The sequence below is a fragment of the Mesoplodon densirostris genome, chromosome X, assembly GCF_025265405.1.
Source record: "Mesoplodon densirostris isolate mMesDen1 chromosome X, mMesDen1 primary haplotype, whole genome shotgun sequence".
NCBI classification, from domain to species: Eukaryota; Metazoa; Chordata; class Mammalia; order Artiodactyla; family Ziphiidae; genus Mesoplodon; species Mesoplodon densirostris.
In genome coordinates, this window is record NC_082681.1 from 32,078,924 (window position 1) to 32,103,284 (window position 24,361).

At 43.8% G+C, this 24,361-nt stretch overlaps 1 protein-coding gene across 2 annotated transcripts in view; it reads left to right on the forward strand.

Annotated features, from left to right (window-relative positions):
• Positions 1-21,301: 21,301 nt before the first annotated feature.
• Positions 21,302-24,361, forward strand: part of LAMP2 (lysosomal associated membrane protein 2) — a 33,371-nt gene continuing 30,311 nt past the window's right edge. Inside the window, exon 1 of one of the 2 annotated variants that reach the window (XM_060086589.1) lies at positions 21,302-21,512. In XM_060086589.1, coding sequence (XP_059942572.1) covers positions 21,449-21,512 — 64 coding nt within the window. In that variant the 5' untranslated portion in view covers positions 21,302-21,448. The remainder of the gene's footprint in view (positions 21,513-24,361) is intronic. The other variant, XM_060086588.1, reaches the window with a different exon arrangement.

Below are 24,361 nucleotides of genomic sequence, written 5' to 3' on the forward strand. Positions count from 1 at the left end.
GATCTCTAAACCTCTTGCAACCCCAATTCCACTTCAGCATATGCTTCTGGAAACCCCAAGCCATGACACTCCACTTCTTGCCCTCACAGCAGCTATGCTAAAGTACGTAAAGTCCAGGGCAGCTCAGCACCAGGTGACACAATCCAGGTCCCCCTCGTGATGCTTCCGTGTCCTGGCCCACAGCCACAGGAAAGGCCACAGGCATTGTGTTGCAGGACATGAAGCAGGGAAAGCTTCATGGAGTGAACTGAATTTGAGGTGAACATTTCAAAGTAAGGAGAGAAAAGGGGGAAGAGAACTAATACCCACTGAGTATCCCTTACGACTCGGGCTCTCTGCTAGGAATTTTACTTGCTTTATTTCATTAATGCTCTGCTCACGATACTATGGGGTAGGTGGTTCCTCCACCAATAATAACAAAATAAAAATAGGTACCATTGATTGAGTGCAGTCCTTACTATGTATCAGGTACTGTTTTGAGCCTTCACATTCATTATTATCTCATTTATGCCTTAAAGGTCTTCAAGGCCTGGGAAGCTTTCAGATTTTTTTAAATATAAATTTATTTACTTATTTTATTTTATTTTGGCTGCATTGGATCTTCGTTGCTGCATGCGGGCTTTCTCTAGTTGTGGCGAGCAGGGGCTACTCTTCGTTGTGGTGCTCAGGCTTCTCACTGCGGTGGCTTCTCCTGTTGCAGAGCATGGGCTCTAGGCACGTGGGCTTCAGTAGTTGTGGCACGCAGGCTCAGTAGTGTGGCTTGCGGGCTCTAGAGCGCAGGCTCAGCAAGTTGTGGCACGCGGGCTCAGTTGCTCCGCGTCATGTGGGATCTTCGCGAACCAGGGCTCGAACCCATGTCCCCTGCATTGGCAGGCAGATTCTCAACCACTGAGCCACCAGGGAAGCCCCAAGCTTCCAGATTTTGAAGACATTCATCAGAGTCCCAGCCTCTAGCACCAGAGTTCCATGGATTTCACTTAGGGTCAACACCTGTGTGATAGTCATTCTCCCATCTAGAGTAGGGGCTCCAGCCAAATGATCCCGCTTTCTGCTCCTCCTCTGCTGACCCTGTTCACTCAGGACTCTGTGAGGGAGCTGAGGCTTAGAGAAAATAAGGGACTCACTTCTACTCACACAGCTAGCAAGTAGCAGAGTTTGAGTTCAGACCTAGGTCAGCCTGACTCCCTAGCCGGATTCCTGACTCTGGTCCTGTTACTTCCTACTGGTCTGTGATGTTTTCTTTTCTTTCTGTTTTTATTTGGTTTTGAGGCATGGTGGCTTTGTGTTTTCTTAAGTGTCACAGCCCTTATAAATAAAACACTAATGAAATATCCTCATCTAGGAAAAACTGTGCAAATAAAACCATGTGCCTATATTTACAGAAATTGAAGGCTTTAAAATAAGTAATAACTAAGTCACCAAAAGAGGGCAATTGATATTAATTTTTTTACCACTCAGTGACATAGATAAAAGAAATATATTTTTGCATTTTATCAGTTACAGGCATACCTCATTTTATTGTACTTCTCAGATACTGTGTTTTTTACAAATTGAAGGTTTGTGACAACCCTACATCAAGAAATTTATCGGTGCCATTTTTCCAACAGTAATTACTCACTTGGTGTTTTTGTCACATTTTGGTAACTGTCACAATATTTCAATTTTTTCATTATTATTATATTTGTTATGGTGATGTGTAATCAGTGAGCTTTGACATTACTATTGTAACTGTTTTGGGGCAGCACAAACAGTGTCCATATTAGACAGAGAACTTAATGGATTGTTGAAATGATGACAAAGGATTTAGAATATTACATAAACTTAGTTGATAAAGCAGCAGGGTTTGAGATGATTCACTCAGTGGACAAAGAATGTCATCTGCCATTTCAGTAAACAAAGGAGACTGTGGCCATCAAGGCATCAGTCACTGCAGCCACCCCCAACGGTGCACAGTGAGGGGATTCAGGATGGAGAAAAACTGCATACTGGCCCTAGATAGTTGAGGTGCACATCAAAGGGATAATTTCAATGACTCTTGCATCTTCCCACACATAGAAAAGCACTAAAATCATTAATGAGATGGCTGTTTTTTTGTGACTGGTAGTACTGTTCGACTACATTTTTTTTTTACGGCAAAAACTCAAACACACACACACACACACACACACACAATCTCCTCCCTTATCTCTTTGGAACAGTCCCTCAGAGCTATCTGAGAGGCTGTATCCTGGGCTATAGTCCTCAGTAAGTCCACCAAATAAAACATAATTCTCAACTTTTACACTATGCTTTTTTTTTTTCAGTTGACAACTCCAATTTTGAAAGAAGTTCTATGTGGGTGAAATGCTATCAAACAGGGCTTCCCTGGTGGCGCAGTGGTTAAGAATCCGCCTGCTAATGCAGGGGACATGGGTTCGAGCTCTGGTCCAGGAAGATCCCACATGCTGCGGTGCAACTAAGCCTGTGCACCACAACTCCTGAGCCTGTGTTCTAGAGCCCGCGAGCCACAACTCCTGAGCCCGCGAGCCACAACTCCTGAGCCCACGTGCCACAACTACTGAAGCCTGCGTGCCTAGAGCCCGTGCTCCGCAACAAGAGAAACCACTACAATGAGAAGCCTGTGCACCGCAACGAAGAGCAGCCCCAGCTCGCTGCAACTAGAGAAAGTCCACTTGCAGCAACAAAGACCCAACACAGCCAAAATAAATAAAATAAAATAAATTTATTTAAAAAATGCTACTAAACTGCACTGCGTGCTATAGAGAAATCGTTGGTGAAAGGAAGAGTCAATGAATTTGGCAAACTTCATTTTTGCTTATTTTAAGAAACTGCCACAGCCACTCCAGGCTTCAGAAACCACCACCTTGATCAGTCAGCGGCCATCAACGTCGTAGCAAGACCCTCCCTCCACCAGCAAAGAGATTATGACTTGCTAAAGGCTCTGATGATGGTTAGCATTTTTTTAGCAATAAAGTATTTTAAAATAAGGTATGTACGTTTTTTTCAGACATGATGCTATTGCACACTTAATAGACTACAATATAATGTAACTTTTATATGAACTGGGAAAACAAAAAATTCGTGTCACTCACTGTGCTGCCATGGTCTGGAACCGAACCTGCAATATCTCTGAGGTATTCCCATACTTACATAGTCTTGATTACCATTTATTAGTTAATCCTCTGTGTTCCTTTTAAACAGCTTTATTGAAGCATAAATTATATTCAATAAACTACACATATTTAAAAGGTACAATTTGATGAGCTCTGACATATGCATATGCACGAAACAGTTGTGGTGTCTCTATCCAAGTCATCTATAGCCAACCCAGGAGAGGCGCCAGCTTTGGTGCAGATTCTTGCGCCATAAAGGATACCAGGTGACTACGTGAGCTGGAGAAAGACTTCAAAGCAACTACTGTCAGTGAACTCAGAATCACCAACGTTAGACATAAAGGACCGCCGCACTTTTTTGTTCTTTTCTCCGAGAGGCCGTGATTAACTGGTCAGAATTGCAGGCTACTCTTAGCGCCAAGGCCAAGAATAAAGCAGCATCGCACTGCAAAAACAAACTGCGTTTAAAGGCTAGGCCTCCAGGGGGAGAAAGCTCCTGGAGAAATGCCTGGAAAGCGGCAAAGCCTCCGGAGTCACTAGCTCAAAGTACAATAGTCGCTTTGCTGAGCAAGGTCGCCTTGACCGCTGGCAGCAAGCGCGGCCTCCCACAGCTGCAACCGGCCCTCCGAAGGTACCAAACGCAGGAGACACAAAAAGCCAATGTTTCGCCCAGATCGATCTGTTCCTGTTCCCGAAACGCTGACCCACATGTCCAAAGGCGCGCCAGGCGGGCCAAGATCCCTCTCCTTCCGCCACGTCTCTCGCCCTGGCCCGTCCGGGTCCGCCCCGCCGAGGATCCAGAGCACAGAAACCCATGCTCCCAGCTCCTGTAACAATACCAAGAGGGGGTGGAGAGGGGAGGGAGCCAACCACTTCTGGTTAAGTTTCGTTTTTATTAAAATCTTCACGTGACTGCCCGACTCTTGACTCAGCGATTTCTCCAAACAGCCTCCTTTAATGTATTGGTTTGTCATCACCGCCTTCACCTTTTTTTGTATAGTCCTATCTACCAGTTTTGAACTTTTATAGGGAATTCTCCCATTGGATACAAAGAACAAATCACGTGTTAAATTCATTTAACCAATTCACTTCAAACCTGTAAAATGATAAGATATGGGTTTTAAATGATCACTTGACAGTTTCCTCCCTCACCCTCCACGGAAGCAACTGCCACACATTTTCTCGAAAAGATCTTAAAAGGTTATTTTTTCTTCCCACTCCTCTCCCTTAGTTATTGGATTATTATAGACCTATTTTTAAACAAATGGGAGAATTATATAAAGACTTCATAAACAGATGTCCTGGAATCCACCCCCCTTACCAGACACACCCCAGCAGTGGCAATTCTGAAAAGTTTTGTGTGAATTGAATTTTTAAAACTCAAACCTTGATTTTTATTTTTAAAAGTTTATTTTAATCTTTATGATAAAAATACTACAGTTATTATAGAAAATGTGGACAATCAGACAATTCAAAAGACAAAAGGGGACTTACCTGGTGGTCCGGTGGTAAAGAATCCACCTTCCGATGCAGGGGTATGCGGGCTCGACCCCTGGTGGGGGAACTAAGATCCCACATGCCGTGGGGCAACTAAGCCCGAGCGCCACAACTACTGAGCTCATGCGCCTCAAGTAGAGAGCCCGCGTGCTGCAAACTACAGAGCCCACGCACCCTGGAGCCCGTGCACCACAACTAGAGAGAGAACCAGCGTGCCACAACTAGAGAGAAGCCCACGTGCTGCAACTAGAAAGAAGCCTGCAGGCCACAACTAGAGAGAAGCCCGCATGCCCCAATGAAAATCCCACGCGCCACAACAAAAGATCCTGCATGCCGCAAACTAAGACCTGACGCAACAAAAAAATAAATTAAATAAACCAATATATTAAAAAAAAGACAAAAAGGAAGTTATTTACAATCTCAACACTCAGAAACAATCCCTGTTAATAATTTGGAGTCTTTCCTTCCAGGCTTTTTATTATGGATTTTAAAAAATCATTGTAATTATACAATTTTGTTTGTTTCCAGTTTTTTCTCCCTCATTACAATGTTTGCATTTTCCCATTGTATGACTTTTAATGACCCTTTGATAGTCCATTGTATGAATGTAACATGCTTCACTTAATCCTCCATTTTGAGACATTCAGTCTCAATATTTTCAATTGAGTAAACTATTTGAAATAGCCCTGTGGTAAATTCTTTCTGTGAAGTGAGGCATCCTTTGAAATGCAAATAACCACTCCCAGATCAAATCTACCTTTATAAGTGTAAGGGCAGAAAACTTTTCTTACCCTTCTAGATTCTTTGGCTGATCTAATAATTAAATTGACATAAGGCAGATTAACAGGAGAAAAACAATTTTAATTATATTTAATTACATATGTACAGAAGCCCCACAAAGAAAATGAAGAGTCCCTGGCAGTTAGGTACTTGAGGCTTCTGTACCTTCCTGAGCTAAGGAGAAGGGGGTAGGGTTCTGGGGCTTCAAAGGGGAGGAAGACAATTCACAGGAAGATGGGAAGAGGAAATGTTTAGTAAACAAATGTTTGCCATGCCTTGCAAGGGAGTCTTTGTGATATAAAAGTTCTCTCTGGTAATAGCTCTCTTCCTAGTATTGGCCCCCTACCTCAATTCTTCTAGGCAGTTAAGGGGAAGGTAAAAAGCTTTTCCTGAGTCTTCTGGGGCTTAATTGCCTTCATCTCAAAACAATACACATGCCAAAGTGTTACATCTTGGGCTGATGTGTTCTGCTCACCCTCAGCAGCGTTTGAGTTCTCATTTATTGGGTTTGCTTAAGGTAATACACACCTGAACTTTTTTTTTTTTTTTTTAGTTTGGGAGTTGTTTGAGGTTTTCCTACAAATATATGTTTGAAGAAACCCCAAAACTATTGTTCCAAACATCTTTTGTGTTTTATCCACAGCGCTTCAACACCATGTATATCCATAAGTATCTAGATCAGGGACAGGAGTGATGTGACTCCCTTCCCACTCTTTTCCACTGAGTAGAGGAGAGAAACTTGGAGAGAATAGGCAAGCCCCAGCACAGTGATTAGGCGTGGGGAGGAGGGTGAGATAGCGACTGAGCGCCTGGGGACTAGAGGGAAGTAAGAGTGTACTTGTCCCCAGGTGTTTATAGCCTGGCGGGTCAAACTAAATCAAACCTGGGACTTCCCTGGTGTTGCAGTGGCCAACGCAGGGGACACGGGTTTGAGCCCTGGTCCGGGAAGATCCCACATGCCTCGGAGCAACTAAGCCCATGCGTGCCACAACTACTTAAGCCCGTGCGCCTAGAGCCCGTGCTCTGCAGCAAAGAGTAGCCCCCGCTCTCCGCAACTAGAGAAAGCCCGCGCACAGCAATGAAGACCCAACGCAGCCAAAAATAAATAAATTAATTAATTTATTTTTTAAAAAAATCAAACCTGTGTGCAGTATTGGGCAGGCCGATTCTAGGTCACACAACGTCTTATTCTTTCATAGCTGTACCCTCTGATCTGGCCTAGTGTCAGCACAGGGAGGAGAATAAATCCATTCCTTCAACAGTGGTTACTGAGTATCTTTTATGTACCTGGCACTGTACCTGATGCTTACGATCTATCAGTGAACAGCAAAGGCACAAATCCTGCACTTTGTGTCATTAGCATTTTAGTGGGGGAAGACAGACCCTAAACAATAAACATAATAATTAATAAATTATATTTTATGTTAGGAGGAGATAGGGGCTGTGAAAAAAATGGGCAGGAAAAGGGAGTTTGAAAGTGTTTGTGTGTGGGTATGTGTGTGTGTGTGTGTGTGTGTGTGTAGGGGGGTGTTTCAGTATTAAATAGAGTAGTCAAGATAGGCTCCATTAAGAAAGTGACAGGTAAGCAAAGACTTGGAAGAAGTGAGAGAGCCATCTGGATATCTGAGGGAAGACTATTCGGGGCAGGGTGGGGGAGGGATAAATTAGGAGTTTGGGATTAGCAGATACACACTACTCTATATAAAATAAATAAACAACAGGGACCTACTGCATAGCACAGGGAACAATATTCAGTGTCTTGTAATAACCTATAATGGAAAAGAATCTGAAAAAGAAAAAAATATATATATATATGAATCACTTTGCTGTACACCTGAAACATTGTCAATCAACTGTACTTTGATAAAAAATAAATTTAAAAAAAAGAATGTTCCAGGCAGAGAAAACAGGCAGTGTTAAGGCCCTGGGGTGTGACTGTACATGAAGAACAGAAAGGCCGCTAATGCAGACGGAGAGGAGCAGAGAATCTTGCTTAAGTGAGTAAATGGCTAGAGACTAGATTACAAAGCAAGATGTTAGCAAGGATGCATAAAACCCTACCCATACTGCAAGTTGAATGTATGAGTGCTTGAGCAGCCCCTGAGTTGGAAAGAAGCCATCAGGTGGAGATGGTTCTAGGTAGATTTCCTGGAACTTGAGTGGCAGAGGGGAGGGAAGGGTGGTGAGGGCGCGGAAAATGGAGGCAGGGCCTCAAACTGCCCCACAGTTGTTGTCCAGATGTGCAGGTTTCTAGAGGGCTAGATGAGAAACCAAACTCTGTATTGAGACCATTGAAAACTGGCATGTGCTCTTATTCTGGGACTTTTAAGTGGCAAAGGAAGCAAGCAAACCAACCAAAAAAACAAAAACAACATTTTCCATCAAAATCTTATCAATGCCAACTTTGGGGGCAAAATGCTCAGGGCTCTTAGTCCCTAAAACTTGCTAGTCTTTCATACAGGGGTTGTTATATTAGTTTTCTGTTGCTGCTTTAACAGATCACCACAAACTTGGTGACTCAAAACAACACAAACTTATTATCTTACAGTTATGGAGGTCAGAAGTCCGAAAATCGAGGTGTCAGCAGGGCTGCATTCCTTCCGGAGGCTCTGGGGGGAGATGAGTTTCCTTGCTTTTTCCAACTTCTGTAGGCTGCTTGCATTCTTTATCACGTGGTCCCTTTCCTTTTATAACATCGCCGTCCTTTGTATTTTCATTCACTGTAAATTCCCTCCTTTAACAACTACTGAGGCCCAAGGAATTTCAGAAAGCTGTGGGATCTAAGTTGATAGAGTGCTTAGAAGTCATCTTATCTAACTTTTCTTTTAGTGCTGAAATGCATTTTACATTTTCTGGATAAATGCTCCTTCAGCTTCTTTGTAATACACGTTCAGTGACTCAGAATAAGTCAGTGCGAGTTCTTACTTTTTAAGATCTTATGGTTAGAAACTCTTCCTTCCTACTGAACTGAATCCTGGTTCCTTCTGACTTCAAACTAATCTTCCTATTTCCTCTCCAGTTCAGCCTGTAGGACTTTGAAGACAGCTACCCCGTTAGGACTTCTGTTCTCCCGCATGAGCGAGTCCCCGAGGGGAGATCTCGCAGTTCCTCTCCATTCTGGTCTCCCTTTCCTGGAGGCTTTCTGGTTTAATGTCCCCAAACTGTGGTACCCACCCAGAACTGGATCTATGACTCCGGGGCAGAGTCCATGGGGATATCACCTCTTTTGACTCGAGTTTTCTACCTAAGTGGTCCAAGCTTGCACTTTACACCTTTTTTTTTTTTAAGAGTCACACTGTTGACTCACATTGAGTTTGTCAGTAATAAGCACCTGCAGATCTTTTTCACCGGGTATGGTCTCTTCCATCCTGTACCTGTGAAACACTAAAAACAAACAAACAAAAAAGTCAAAGCAGACTTTATGTTGATCTCTGTCTAATTTTATCTCACTGGTTTGGACTCACAGTACCAGTCTGTTGCACATTGTTAGAAATCTTGATGCATTTGAATCTGAATCATCAGAATAGCTCGATCTCCTAGATTTGGATCATTTGCAAAGTTTATGACCAATTAATTTTAAGGAAAATGTTCCTATCATTTAAAACACAATTTTCTTTTTTCTTTTCCATACTTATACTCACTTCTAACGCATTGGAAATTAGCATTGTCCTTCGGTGTGATTCATTAAACACTGAACAAATCTTGGGTTGTTTTTTTTTTTCTTTAGAGCAGAGAACCATAATTGCTTTTCCCATATCTGACTTACAACAGCGACAGATTAATTTTCTGCTAAAGCTATATTTTTAAGCAAGTAAATGGACCACAGACTTTTCTAGATATGTTTTCATTTAGGATAGAGTTTCTCAAAATGTATCCCACAGACCAAATACATCTGAATCACCTGGTTATTTTCTAAAAATGCAGATCCCTGGGCCCCAACTAGACTCTTAGATTCTCTGGTAGTGAGGCTCAGAAATTATCATTTGACATAAAGCACAGGTTATTCTTATGGACACTAGAGTTTAAGAACCCTGCTTTAGGACTTCCACACAGTGATCTATAGCAGTGGGTCTGAACCCTGACTGTACACGAGAATCACGCAGAGACCTTTTAAAACCTCTGACAAACAGACCACACCTGGCATTAAGTCAGAATCTCTGGAGGTGGGATCCTGACATCTGTATGTTTTAAAAAGTTCCTCAGGTGATTCTACTGTGCAGTCATTATTGAGAAACAGATTTTTTTGAAGTATAGTTGACTGAGAAACACGAATTTATATGTTCCACAGTATAGATTTTTTTCACATCTTTAGGTAAAATCTATATTTTATATACAAAATTGTATGCCTAAAGTTCTGTTTTCTTTTTTTTTAATTTTATTGAAGTATAGTTGATTTACAATGTGTGTTAATTTTCACTGTACAGCAAAATGATTCAGTTATACATATATATAACTTCTTTTTCATATTCTTTTCCATTATGATTTATCACAGGATATTGAATATAGTTTTGTGCTATACAATAGGACCTTGTTGTTTATCCATCCTATATATACTAGTTTGCATCAGCTAATCCCAAACTCCCCATCCATCCCTCCCCCACACCCCTCTCCCTTGGCAACCAGGAGTCTGTTCTCTATGTCTATGAGTCCGTTTCGTTCCACAGTATAGATTTCGGGGTTAAATAATATTTAACAACTTGTCAAATCTCAAAAAAACCCTTTGAGCTCATAAAATGTCACTGCTTACTTTGGACTTTGAATTATTTGTGCTGGAGTAAAAAAAGAACTTATTGCGAGGAGAGACATAAGGTGCCTCTTATTCAGCACTAAACATTCCAATAGTTTACAGACACCATTATTATTCAGACAAGGAAGGTTGATGACTGCAGCACCATGTTAAGCACTGCTGGCAGCGCTGGGGAAAAATATGCTAGTAGAAGGCATGCTCCTCAAGGAACTTAGTCTAGTTGGAAAGTCAAAATGAACCTTGGAGAAGCTAGAGTGAAAAGCTATACAAAACCTCATCGTAATGAAGTACCGAACTGTAGGGCACATGTTAAATGCTAGTTTAGAAGCTCAGCAGAGAAGGAGGGTTTGAACTGCATCTTGAAAGCATTTCAGGATTTGAATTGTTGGTGGAACAAATGGACAGCTTCATGGATGAAGGATATTAGTTCTGATGACTTCAAGTGCAAACAACAAAGTTTCCCAACTAACAGTGACTTAAGGTTATACAGACTTTTATTATCCCACTTAACAAGAAGTTGCAAGGTGGGCAGTCCCAGGGTTTGTGTAGCAACTCAACCATATCATCGACATTTTTGTCTTTTTGCTCTGACATCCTAAGTGCAACAATGATGTCTCCCCTCATGGTTCCAAGATAGCTGCCACAGCACCAAACATCACATCCTAATTCTAGTACCTCAAGCAAGAGGTTGATGGAGTGTTTTTCCAATTCATCTCATTTTGTGAGAGGAAAAATCTCTCCCAGAATCTCCCTCAGAGTCCTCCTCATGTCTCATTAGCCAGAACTAGGTCACTTGGTCATTCCTATATCCAACACTAGCAAAGGCTTGCATGAGTGGTTTAGAGCAATTGTGACTCATCTCTTGGAGCTGTGCACATTTTCAACTGTAACATAATCAAGGTTCTGTCTCTAAGGAAGTAGGGGGAATGACTCTTTGGTAAGCAACAAGTCGTGTCTGCCACAGATGTAATGTCAATGAAAACTTATGCAGCAATAAGGAGACCAACAAAGCTAGAGCAGAGAATATATAATGTGAAGATAAGATTGGCTTGGTAGAGAGGAACTAGATTGTCGAGGCCTTAAAAGCCAAGCAGAAAAATCTAGAGTTAATATAGTCAGAAAGAGAGAGCTAGTGAAGGGTTTTGAGTAGTAAGAGGATGTGGTAAGAGCAATATCTGAGAGAGATCAATGTGACATTGGTGTGAAGAAAGATTAGAGTCAAGGAGAGCAGCTAGACAATGACGGCCTGGTCTAGGGTGGGAATAGAGTGCTAAGGATAGATTCAAGAGAAATAGTAAAAGAAACATCAACAGCATTTGGTAAGTGGCTAGTTTGGGTATGGAGGAGCTGGATTAAAGATAATGTTAAGACATTAAAAACAAAGTCTAGAAATCTTTATGAGGACAAAGGAAATGGGAAGGGTCACCTGGCTTGGGGAACAAAAGAAATGATGAGTTTTGTTTAGGAGAAATTATGTTTGAGGTGACAATGAGCTGTTTGAGTGGGTATGTCCAATGGGCAGATGGATTTTCAGAGATTAGAAACAGCACCTGGTGCTAGAGACTTTGTACAACCAGGGTAATGGTTAGGAACATGGACACTGGAGCTAGACTGCCAGGGTTTTCACTTAATAGTCATGTGACCATGGGCAGTGCTATGATTAAGTGTTTGTGTCCCCCCTAAATTCATATGTTGAAGCCCTAATGCCCAACGTAATGATGTTTGGAGGTGGGGCCTGTGGGAGGTAATTAGGTCATGAGGGTGGATTAGTGCCCTTATGAGAAGAAACATGAGAGAGATGATGTCTCCACCATGTGGGGACACAGAAAGAAGGTAGCTGTCTGTCAACCAGCTCTGGCTCTCACCAGACACTGAATCTGCCAGCACCTTGATCTTGGACTTCCCAGACTCCAGAATTATGAGAAATAAATATTTGTTGCTTACGCCACCCAGTCTACAGTAATTTGTTATAGCAGCTCGAGCTGACAAAGACAGGTAGGTTATTTAACCTTTCTGTGCTTCTGTTTCCTCATCTGTAAAACAGAGACAATAAAACCTACTTTATAGAGTTGTTGTGAGAATTACATGTGAAAGGCTTACAACAATCCCTGGCATATAGGACACGTGTAGTTTTTACTATTTTTTTAGTGTCACCAGCTTAGAGGTGACCCTAGAGGCCTGCCATGGATGTGCTCTTCAAGTCTTCTCATTTTAGCTGCTCTTTTTAGAACAAAAGATACCAGAATCCTTCATGATCAGACAGGCCTATCTTGGAAACCCAGAAAGAAGCTAGGATTTTAGATCGTTACAGCTGAAAGTGACCATGGTGATTTTCTAGTCCAGAGTTTCTTGCAGTTTTTTTAGCCACAGAGCCCTTTGTTCAAGCAAAATTTCCCACAAAAACCCACGATCTAAAACAGAGAAAACTGAGGACTTCCCTGGTGGCGTGGTGGTTAAGAATCCACCTGCCAATGCAGGGGACATGGGTTCGAGCCCTTGTCCAGGAAGATCCCACATGCCGGAGCAACTAAGCCCATGCGCCACAACTACTGAGCCCACGTGCCACAAGTACTTAAGCCTGCACGCCTAGAGCCCGTGCTCTGCAACAAGAGAAGCCACCGCAATGAGAAGCCCGTGCACCACAACGAAGAGCAGCACCCGCTCGCCACAACTAGAGAAAGCCTGCGTGCAGCAACGAAGACCCAACACAGCCAAAGGTAAATAAATAAAATAAATAAGTAAAGATCTAGCAGTAATTAAAAAATACATAAAACAGAGAAAACTGGAGCCATTCTTGTTGATGTGGAATGAAAGTCAGGACGTCCTGCCCACCTGCTCTGAGATACCTCCTCTGAGCCCATGGACTCCCTGGAACACACTTTGAGAAACACTGCTGTTGTCCAAACCCTTAGACAGTAGAGGAAATTGTGATTAAGTGGCTAAAGAGATTAAGTGACCTGAACAGGCCACGGAGTGAGCAGTGGCCAAACTGGGCTCAGAAACCAGCTTTCCTGGGTTTTATGCTGAGGAGCGTGAGCGAGTGTTAGGTGTGAGCCCTGTGCTGGATTCGGCAGGAAGGTTGGTGTCTGAATCCTGGTTTCACAGGTCTTCAGGTGGCTGTGTCTACCCTGGAAGCCACCCTGGCTCTCAGAAATCACTGTGTCTGGGGAGAAAGGGTGGGGAAATATGGATGGAAGGAAAGGGATGGAATCAAGTGAAGTGTACTTATTGTTTGTGCCTCCTCTTACATCCCTAATGAAGGAGTTGGCCAGATGGACTGTCTTCCTCAAAGCCCATTGTAAAGCCAACAAGGACTTCCATGAACAGTCAGCCGGAAAAGGGAATAAATAACATCTGGAAGAGGGAAGTTGCTAGGAAACTTACACATTTCAATTCATAAGAGTGTTAAGGTCTCCATGTAATAAATTCCGGAACTGAACAGGGCCCTCAGTGTTTTCCTGGCCTTTCTCAATGACATGAAACTTTAATGAAGGGGGCCTTTTAGAGCACAGGGTCTGAGCTAACTGAGAATAGAGCACTAGGCGAGAAATACAGAGGTAAGAGCTCTATTCCCAGCTCTGCTGCCTACTTGGCCAAGTAACTTGACCTCCCTGGGCAAAATGAAGGGGTTGAAGCAGACAAGAGCTCTCCTGGTTTTCAATGTCTATCGTTCTCTATCAGGAGCCTGCAGTGAGTGGCTGCCCTCTTACTCCAAAGCGCTGGCAGCAGCCTTCTCAGTTACACTTGAAGCCTCAGGTTATTGTCACCATCAACAGTGTCATAAAGGGAGGAGGTAAGAATCTCTGACTCTGAACCCTCTCCTCCAAACCCCAACTGCAAAGGAAGGGAATGATATGACATTATTGCCTGAGCAACACACAGTCTCACAGTTTTGTGGGTCCTAATGTCCTGGGATCCCTCTCCTTCATAATCTATTCAGTTGAAAGAGAACGTGGAGATTCCAGTGAAGAGCTAAGGGAGGAGTGTGTGTGTGTGTGAGAGGGAGAGACAGAGAGACAGAAAGAAAGAAAGAAAGAAAGAAAGAAAGAGAGAGTGCAACAAAAAGAGACATATAGACGAAGAGAAAGTGGTAGAAGCGGAAGTTAGCAGTTTGTCCTCAGTCAGCTGGCTGGTCTAGTGGAAAGAAGGCATGTATCTTGCCACTTTCCCTGATGTGACACAGATGGAAAAAACTTGGGAAATATTCCGCTGGGGAGACCATTCCGCCAGCTCAGCGCTTGGGCCATATGATCTCCAAAAGCTAGAACCTATTCTTGGACCTGCCATTCATTCGTGAATTTGATAAGCATTTACTGAGCGTTTACTATGAGCATAGATCGGTGAAAACAATGGCCATGTCCCACTTGCTGTGCAGCAGAAATTATTGCAACATTGTAAATCAACTATATTTCAATAAAAAAATAAATTAAGCCAAAAATGGCCATGTCCTCTGCCCTAAAGAAGCTCACAGGCTCCGGTGGGGTCTGGGCCAGTGAACAGACAATTACAGTGTGCTGAACGCCATGATGAGGGAAGTCCAGAGCTTTAGGGGAGCACGTTGGTGAAACCCCCTTAACTCAGCCTTGACTGGTTAAAGAAGATTTCTTGGGAGAGAGTCATGTCACCTGAAGGAGAAGCAGAAGTTAGCCTGGTGTTGGAGGAGGTGGGAGGAGAAAGAATATTCTAGGCAGAAGTAGGACCACAGGTTATTTTAATCTTCCTCTTGGTGTTTAGCAGTGTTTTACAAGCGTTCTTCATTGGACATGTATGCATTTATATAGAAAAAATTTTAAAATATGAAGGATAGCAATGGCCCTTCCTTAATCAGTGAGCACCAGTGAGAAGTCATTAGGTCTATGACACACTGGCAGAGAGAAGGGAACACTACAATTACTACAACTAATAAGAGTAACAGGAATGTTTGTCAAGTGCTTATTACTTGTCAGCGTTTTTCATGTACCTCATTCAATCCTTGCCATAATCTTACATCATAGGTACTACTATTATTATCTCCATTTTATGGATGAGGAAACTGAGGCCCAGACGTCACACAATTAGTAAGTAGTAGAGGCAGGAGTCAAATCGAGGCAGTACAATGCCAGAGCCCCGCTCTCAACTACTGCACTATACCACCCCTCTTTAAATGATTAAAGTGAAACACACACATACACACACACACACACACACACACACACACACAGGAGAGCAACTAGTGTTTAAAGTTGTCCCTCTTCTAAGAAGTAACTTCCTTCCATCAGCTGAGTATGTCCCTTCTCCTCCAAGTCGGGAGCTGGGTGTGTGGCGAGAAATATCAGATGCACACAGAGCATGGAATGACCTTCCTAATGTTGCATGATAATCGGATGGCTGAAGGGGTTCCAAAAATCCACTTCAGCATCACAACGGCTGGACCTCACTCTGCTCCGGCCACACCAGCGGTGCTTACCCTGTGGCAAGTTTCCACTTTTCAAAACAGTGACATAAGCCTAAGTAATTTATTAAAACTCCCTTATTATTAATGGTGTTGTTATGCGATGCAATTCCTATGTTAACCACAGGGTGATACTGCAGACAGATCTAGGGATTTGTTTGGGGAAGAGGGGTTTAAGAAAATTTGCGTTTTATAAATTACGGTACAGGGACTTCCCTGGTGGCGCAATGGTTAAGAATACGCCAATGCAGGGCACATGAGTTCGAGCCCTGGTCCGGGAAGATCCCACATGCCGTGGAGTATCTAAGCCCATGCGCCACAGCTACTGAGCCTGTGCTCTAGAGCCCACAAGCCACAACTACTGAGCCTGTGTGCCACAACTACTGAAGCCTGCACACGTAGAGCCCGTGCACCACAACAAAGAGAAGCCACCACAATGAGAAGCCCACGCACCGCAATGAAGTGTAGCCCCTGCTCGCCACGACTAGAGAAAGCCCGCGTGCAGCAACAGAAACCCAAGGCAGGGGCTTCCCTGGTGGCACGGTGGTTGAGAGTCCGCCTGCCGATGCAGGGGGCGCGGGTTTGTGCCGCGGTCCGCGGGAGGATCCCGCGTGCCGCGGAGCGGCTGGGCCCGTGAGCCATGGCCGTTGAGCCTGTGCATCCGGAGCCTGTGCTCCGCAGCGGGAGAGGCCACAACAGTAAGAGGCCCACATACCGCAAAAAAAAAAAAAAAAAACCAACACAGATAAAATTAAATAAATAAATATAAATTATGGTACAGCTACACAATGAAAGCTATTTAGAAGAATGAGGCAAAGCTATACGACTGTGTTTTTTTTTTTTGCGGTACGCGGGCCTCTCACTGTTGTGGCCTCTCCCGTTGCAGAGCACAGGCTCCAGACGCGCAAGCTCAGCGGCCATGGCTCCCGGGTCCAGCCACTCCATGGCACGCGGGATCCTCCCAGATCGGGGCATGAACCCGTGTTCCCTGCATCGGCAGGCGGACTCTCAACCACTGCGCCACCAGGGAAGCCCAGCTATATGACTTTTAAAGGTCATCTTCAAGATATACCACTAAGTGAGAAAAGCAAGTCACTAAACAATATGTAGAGCATGCTCATATTTATCTAATTTTAAAAAATGTAAATATATATGCAGGTACATAATTTTTTCCCGAGAGTTGAGAAAAAGAGATTGTTACCAGTTTTTACTTTGAGGAGTGGGACTGGAGTCCAGGAGCTAGTGGGAAGCAGCCGCATAGCACAGGGAGATCAGCCCGGTGCTTTGTGACCACCTAGAGGGGTGGGATAGGGAGGGTGGGAGGGAGACGCAAGAGGGAGGAGATATGGGGATATATGTATATGTACATGCATAGCTCATTCACTTTGTTATAAAGCAGAAACTAACACACCATTGTAAAGCAATTATGCTCCAATAAAGATGTTAAAAAATGTTTTTAGAAAGTGTGTTTCCTTTAGATTTCATACTTTAAAAATTGATTTTTTAAAATGATTTTCACTCATTAATTTAAAAACCATTATTACAAAAAAAATTTGATTGCTGTAAAAATTGAAATACCGTAGAAGTTAATGAAAGTCTCTTCTCCCCCACCTCAACCCCATTCCCCAGAGGACAGGTGACCTCGGTTTGGGGCCTCTTTACTCAAAGTGTGGTTTCCAGAATGGCAACATCAGGATCACCTGGGAAGTTGTCAGAAATGAAATGCAGATTCTCGTGCCCCACCCCAGACTGGCTCAAACTCCACAGTAGGGCCCAGTAATCTGTGTTTTCAGAAGCCTTTTTGGTGATTGTGATGCATGCTGCAAGTTGAGAATCGTTAGCAGGTTAGACCAGATCTTTGGGGGACAGGTCAAGAAGAATCCTGCTGGGGGAAACAAATAACTCCAATGGCCTGTTTCCACTCACCCAGCGCACTCTAGCTCGAGGCTGGCAGCCCTTTGAGCCCACTGTGATCTTTCTGTTGGGGCTGAGTGATGACCGTACAGTCACAGTTTGGAGGCTTACCCAGAAAAGGGGGCCATGCCAGAGGGGAAAGGAAAAAGGAGTGTAGGAGAAACTAAAAAAAAAAAATGAGTAGGGAAAAGAAAAATGGCAGAGAAAGAATGCAAATAAAATAATTGCATGATGTGGGGAGAAAAAAATGTCGCCTGCCATTTCAGTAAACAAAGAATGCCGCCCGCCACCAAGCCACCAAGCCAGCAGCCGCGGCAGCCACCCCCGCCAGTGCGCCCCAGGGGCATTCAGGATGGAGGAAAACAGGATAGTGGCCCTAGATAGGGAAGATGTATATCTAAGGAATAATTGCAATGAGCCCAGATTCTTGCATCTTCCCATACAGAGAAAAGCACTAAAATCATTAACTTGAGATGTCTGTTTTTTTTGTGATTAGCAGTAATTTTTTTTTATACTTTGTTCTCTTGTATGCTTTTTTTTTTAGATGTTGGGGGTAGGAGTTTATTAATTTATTTTATTTATTTTTGCTGTGTTGGGTCTTGTTTCTGTGGGAGGGATTTCTCTAGTTGTGGCAAGCGGGGGCCACTCTTCATCACAGTGCACGGGCCTCTCACTATCACGGCCTCCCGTTGCGGAGCACAGGCTCCAGACGCGCAGGCTCAGTAGTTGTGGCTCACGGGCCTAGTTGCTCTGTGGCATGTGGGATCCTCCAAGACCAGGGCTCGAACCCATGTCCCCTGCATTAGCAGGCAGATTCTCAACCACTGCGTCACCAGGGAAGCCCTAGCAGTAATTTTTGATGTTCGACCACATTTTTTTTTTTTCCAGCAAAAAACTCCTCTATATCGTGGCTCCTCCCTTGCCTCTTTGGAACAGGTCTCGGGTGCGGGCTATAGTGCTCAGTAAACTCCCCGAATAAAACAGAACTCCCAACTTTTAGACAGTGGGTTTTTCTTCATTCAACAGATGGCAGGTAGATGGCACCAGTACCTCAGGGTCGCTCATTTATTTAATAAACATTTGTCATTTTTTCCATTCTAAATCTGTATCTTTTTGTTCATTTCCTCCCTTGGACCCACACATCTCATTGTTTTGTCACTTACCAACTCTGAGAGGGTCATTATTTCTGCCACCATTCAGTGTGTTCACATTTAGGGCAGTGTTTGCCGGTGATTCCCTGCTCCCTGGCTAAAAAGCCATGAGCTCTCAGAGCTGCCCCAAAGAGTCAGAATCTACCTATGGTGGTGGGGGACTGAGGACTTTTGCCCTAGGGGGAGGTACGAGGTCCGGTAGGAGAGGAAGTGCACGTAAAAGCGCTCTGTTTACAGCAGTATCAATAATCAAGTCCACAGATGTGAAGCTCAGATCCCAGGGGATCTCACAAAGTTCCTCAAACCATGGACCCTAGTCCTACATACGGATCTGCCTCTCCTGCAGAAGAGCTCCGGTAAAGTTCCTTCAACTGGATGGGGGTGATGGGAGACAGTGCACAAAAAAGGGAGTAGTTCTCACAGTGTTAGAGGAGGGGACATTAAACAACTGCAAGTATGGACACTCAGACCAAACAAAGGTTTGAGAATTTTTGGCTTGTTTCTTCTGACAAAATAACCCAACCTTTACTCACCACCCCCAAAACATTGTTCTGTCTCCTGAAGGAGGCTGTCCCAGTCAAGGAACAAGCACTTGTTTTTGTCAGGGGAAAAGGTGGTGATGGTGGTGGATTTCGCTTGTAAGGCCGCTGATATCTCTCTGTGTTCCATGTTTTCATTTGATGACATCTGCAAGAAGTTCAGGACAACAATTTGTTAAATGGGATGTTTGACTCATTGGGACACTTTGTTTTCTAATATTTTAAACAAGTGAGCATTTACTCTCATAGAATCCTAGAATTGTAAAGCTGGGGCTACCTTAGAGAGATCATGTCTGGCCCATTAATATTGCCTTGGGGAGTTTTGAGAAAAACACAATGCCCAGGCCCCACTCCATATCAACTGAATCAGAATCTCAAGGGGCGGGACCAAGGGGCATCTCTAGTTTTTAAGCCCTACGAGTGATCCCAATGTGCAGCCAGGATTGAGAAACAGCTCTAGTCACACTATGTTATTTTTGGATAAAGATATAGAAGCTCAAAGAGATGAAGTGACTCACCCAAGGTCATGCTGCCAGTAAGTGGTATCTCATACCCAACTCTTCTGACTGCCCATCCAATGTTCTTTCCACCATGCTCTTTTGTCTCTTCTTCTGGAACTTAGAGTTTCACTGAACATTAAAGTTAGGCAGTTTACAGCTGAGGGAGAAGGGAGAGAGTCGCTTCATTAAGAATTGGGGGGGCAACTTCTGAGTGCTCAACTCAATTGTGGGTTCTTCAGGACATAGCTGCTGCCTAGCCTTATTGATGGTGGGGCAGTCAAATGACCTTGTTTTGCTAAAGGCAGTGCCTAATACTGTAGTGTATGTCAGTCCCTCTTAGAGGAAGTCACTTGCTCATGACTCAGTTTCACCCATGACAGAACACACTCATTGCGAAGTGTTCTCACTTTCAGGAATTAATCACATTAAAGCAAAGGACAGTGGGGGCTAGATCTTAATATTTGAGCAGGGGCGGGTGTTAGGGTGAGGAGTCACAGGTCCCACTTAAGAACCAGTAAAAGCTATAAACTTCCCCAGAAAAATACACATACAGAAACCTTGCATGTAATTTTTGGGGATTCACAGACACCCCCCGACCCCAAGTTCATCCATTGGAACCAGATTAAGATCTCCTGGACTAGATGATTTTGAAGCTCTATTTTAGTGTTGCTCAAAATGTAGTCTGGGGACCATAGGAATCAGAATTACTTGAGGTTCCTGTTAAAAAAATAAAAACAGATTCCTAGGACTGCCAAAGATCTACTGTTTCAGAATCTCTGGGGAATGAGATTGAGGAGTCAATATGTTATTAAAAATCCCCAGATAATTCTTTTGGAAACAAATATTTGAGAACCAGTGCTTTATCCCAACTTGAGATTTTTATAGTTTTTGAATGCTTTCGTTTGTTGAATATTTTAGGTTTCATCCGTCCAATGGTCAACTATACCAAATAGTATGTTTAGTATTAATTCTAATTAAAGAATATTTACATGTGTATAGGCAGAGGAAAAACAACCTGAAGGATGGACAGATAGATAGGTAACAGTGTCTCGCTGTGTAGTAGGAATATGGATGATCTTTGTTTTTTTTCCCTTTGTCCTTCTATTTTATTTCTCTCTTCCTCATTTTCTTTCTTTCTATATTTAAATAAGACTCTTCCTCTTTCTGAGTTCAGTTTCCCCATCTGAAAAACAGGGTGTTGTAACTAGGTGAACTTCAAGGCCAAGCCCTGCTCTGGCGTTCAGTGACTCTGTATCACCCTCTAGCTCCCTTGTCCTTTTAATGACATGAACTGCATGGGCAACAGTGTTTGGAGAATAATCATGTATTATTTTTGTAGGTATTACGTTGCGATGCCTAGCAATCATTTTTACTCCAGCAAAAGTATTCTCTCCTTCCTCAAGGAGTCGGAACTGAAATAATCTCTACTATCTAGCCCGCCCCCCCCCAAAAAAAGTTCGTTTCTCTTTAGCCTTAGAAAGGGCCGTCCGCGCCCATCTCCTAGGAGCGTAAAAGTGAGTGTGAACCAAAAAGCCAGGGCGTGGTCACCCCTCCCACCGGGCCATGCTTCACCACCCCTCTGGCCGCCTTCAAATGCGGTGATTGGCTGAAGGCAAGAAAGAGTGCCGCCCCTGGTCTTATGACCGGCGCTGAAGCGCCGAGTCCTGGGTTTTGCAGCGTTTTGGTCGGTGGTCAGCAGCGCTCTTACCCCGGTTCCGCGAGGCTTTTCTCTGCTGTCGCTGCACTTGTCGCCGCAGCAGCCTGCTCTGCGGGATCATGGTGTGCTTCCGCCTCGCCCCGGTTCCGGGATCCGGGCTCCTTCTGCTCTGCCTCGTCCTGGGTGAGTTGTCGGGCCCTCCTGCTTAGTCCCTGAGCCTGGGCCCGGGGCGCCCAGTTCTGAGGCCACAACCTGAAAGACTGGTCCGGGGAGAGGGGGTTGAGAAGCTGAACGACTGACACTGGGCCTCGGCGCTTGGCCCGAGGTGACGAGCGATGACCTAGAGAAGGCCCGACCGAGGGATGGCAGGGGAGAAGGGCCCATAACGGGGCAAGTAAGGGGGGGGGGGTGGACGCCGAGAGAGTAGGTAGGGAAGAGAGAGGAGTGGAGCACATCGGGTTAGAAAGAGTAACTTGGGGGAGATACTAAGGAGTGATGAGCATAGGAGGGCGGTACGTGCAGGTTCTGGGGTGGCATAGACATTTAGAATCTTGGTCCTAGTATCAGGCAAGAGTTTTGAAGATGGTGGGAAACTGTGGGGCGGGAGAGAAAACTGAGGGAAGAGACTGCCTGCTTGGAGAAAAGCTTGGGGTAAGTGGGGGGAACAGATACGAGTAGATTCTGAGGGGCAGTGAGAGGCTTGGGTGGCGGGGGTTAGGAATTTGACGCTGTGGAGGAAGGGTGATTAAAGAAGTGAAGAATGATGATGGATTGGAGTTTGGTACTTGGGGTTTTGATGGGGAAGGGATCTAAGGTGGCTGGGGCAGTTTCCAGGGGAGAAAACTTGGACCCAACCTCTGGAGACTAAAAGGGATGAGTAGGAACTTTGGTGGCGAGTGAATATCTGACTTGGAGGTGCTGAAGACATCGTGGGTTTTTTTTTTCTTTTTTCTTCTTCTTTTTTTTTTTTGTTACTTCCTCCCAGCTAGACCCTGACAAAAATGTCCCCAGATGTTGAGGTTTTAGAGGGGTGGTATATCTGAGTCTTGTATACTGCCTCTTTGCCTTCAGAAGCTCCATTTCTTCTTCCCTCTCACACAACTGGCCTATTACCTCGTTTTCGGAGGAGGAGGGTAGGTAATTTCCTAAGGATTGGGTTGTTACCAGGTCCTAAGAATGACTGGCTGAATGTTGGCTGATGGTGCTATGTGCACCCCACCCCCAAGCATTGGGTCCCTGAGGGCTTTTAATGCTTGAAAGGTGAACTTTGACCAGAATATCTCTTCCTGAACTGATAAATCCTGTGCTTGTTGCTACCACTGACTCTTGCTGTTTGTGATGTAATAAAAGAACAGAAGGAATAGATCCAGATGGGAGTAGAGAGGAAGTAGATATATTAGGGGCCTGAGAAGGCAGTGAGAGGTGCACATTTTGTAACTCACATTTCAGGAGAATAAAATCAACACCCTGGAATGGTGGATTCTCAACCAGGGGACATTTGACAATATCTGGAGACATGTTTGGTTGTCACAATTGGGGATTGCTTTTGGCATCTAGTGGCAAGAGGCCAGGGGTGCTTCTAAACATCCCACAATGCACAGGACAGCACTCCCCCACCCCCGAAAAAGTATTATCCACCCCAAAACGCCAGTAGTGCCAAAAGATGAGAAATCTCGCTCCAGAGCCATGGCGTTGGAAGGGGTCTTGATGATCTAATCTAGTGATTCTCAAGGATCTTTCTGGGGGAGGGGGTTCTGTCAGATCAAAACTATTTCTAGAAGAATATTAAGACATTTGTTTTTTTCACTTTCATCCTCTCATCAGTACAGTGTTTTCCAGAGGCTATAGAATGAATGTGTGATGACATCACCACTCTCATGGGTCTGATGTGTTCTATTCACTTCTTAGTTTTAATTTCTAGTACAGCAAATACCAATAGATGTAACTCACATAAACCAAAGCTCTTTGAGGTCTTCAGTGGATAGAGTAAAGGGGTCCTGATGCCAAAAGAGAGTCCAGCTGTGCACACAGTGCAGGAAACTCTTCTGTAGCCCTTCTTGAAAGTGGGCCACAGAGGCTTTGCTCAAACACAGTTCGAAGCCCTAACTCCCTTGTGAAGTACTCACTGAGGGCCAAGCGACCCTAAGAGAGGATTGTTTACAACGAAAAGCACCTTATCAGTGACTAGAACACATCTGACCAAGGCATCTGGTAATCAGTAGTTCACTGCCAATTGGATCTGCACAAACAACACTGTTATTGTTTAGAGAAAGTGAAAAAAAAAATCATTGTCTTGTTGGCTTTCATGTCATTAAGTTTTTTTTCTAATGAAAGCTTTTTTTTGTTTTGTTTTTACAAAAGCAGTGCTTGCTCATTGCAGAAAATAAACAGGCAAAAAGAAGCACATGAAAGAACCCATCAGATCATCTGCTAGTTTGCCATTTATTGATTGGGACTAACTAGATTCATTCTCTTGGAAGATTTCCAAGATTGATTCTCTCCACTTTCAAGTTCAGAACAGGGTTTGGAGAAGTAAAAGTTAATAATGTAGGTAGGTCAGATTTTTCAGAGGTACCAGGATGAAATGGAAACTCCCTTTTCCCTACAGCTGCTTGTGCTCCCAGCTATTGGTTCAATGTGGAGCTCAAACTCCTTCCATGTGTTTGTTTTTTCCTTAAGAATTTAGCAATTCTTCAGTTGCTTGGTGGGTTTTGCATGTTACTTTTATATATCAAAATGGATACCAAGAATAGTTTTTTGAAAAGTCAAGAAATATTTGTAAAGTACCTGCTATGAATTTCATGCTGTTCCTGACTACTGCAGAGGGTACCAACGAAGGAGGATCTGTTCCTGAATTTATGGTCTCATTAGCTTCCAGCTGGGCCGTTTTCACTTTGTAACTTTATAACACTATCCCAGCTGCAGCAGGTAGCTTTTAAAAATAGTTGCTCTAGAGTAAATATAGAAAAGAATTCTCAGAGCCTATGTATTGGTCTTTTTCACAGAGATTAAGTTATGCTGGTATTTATTTG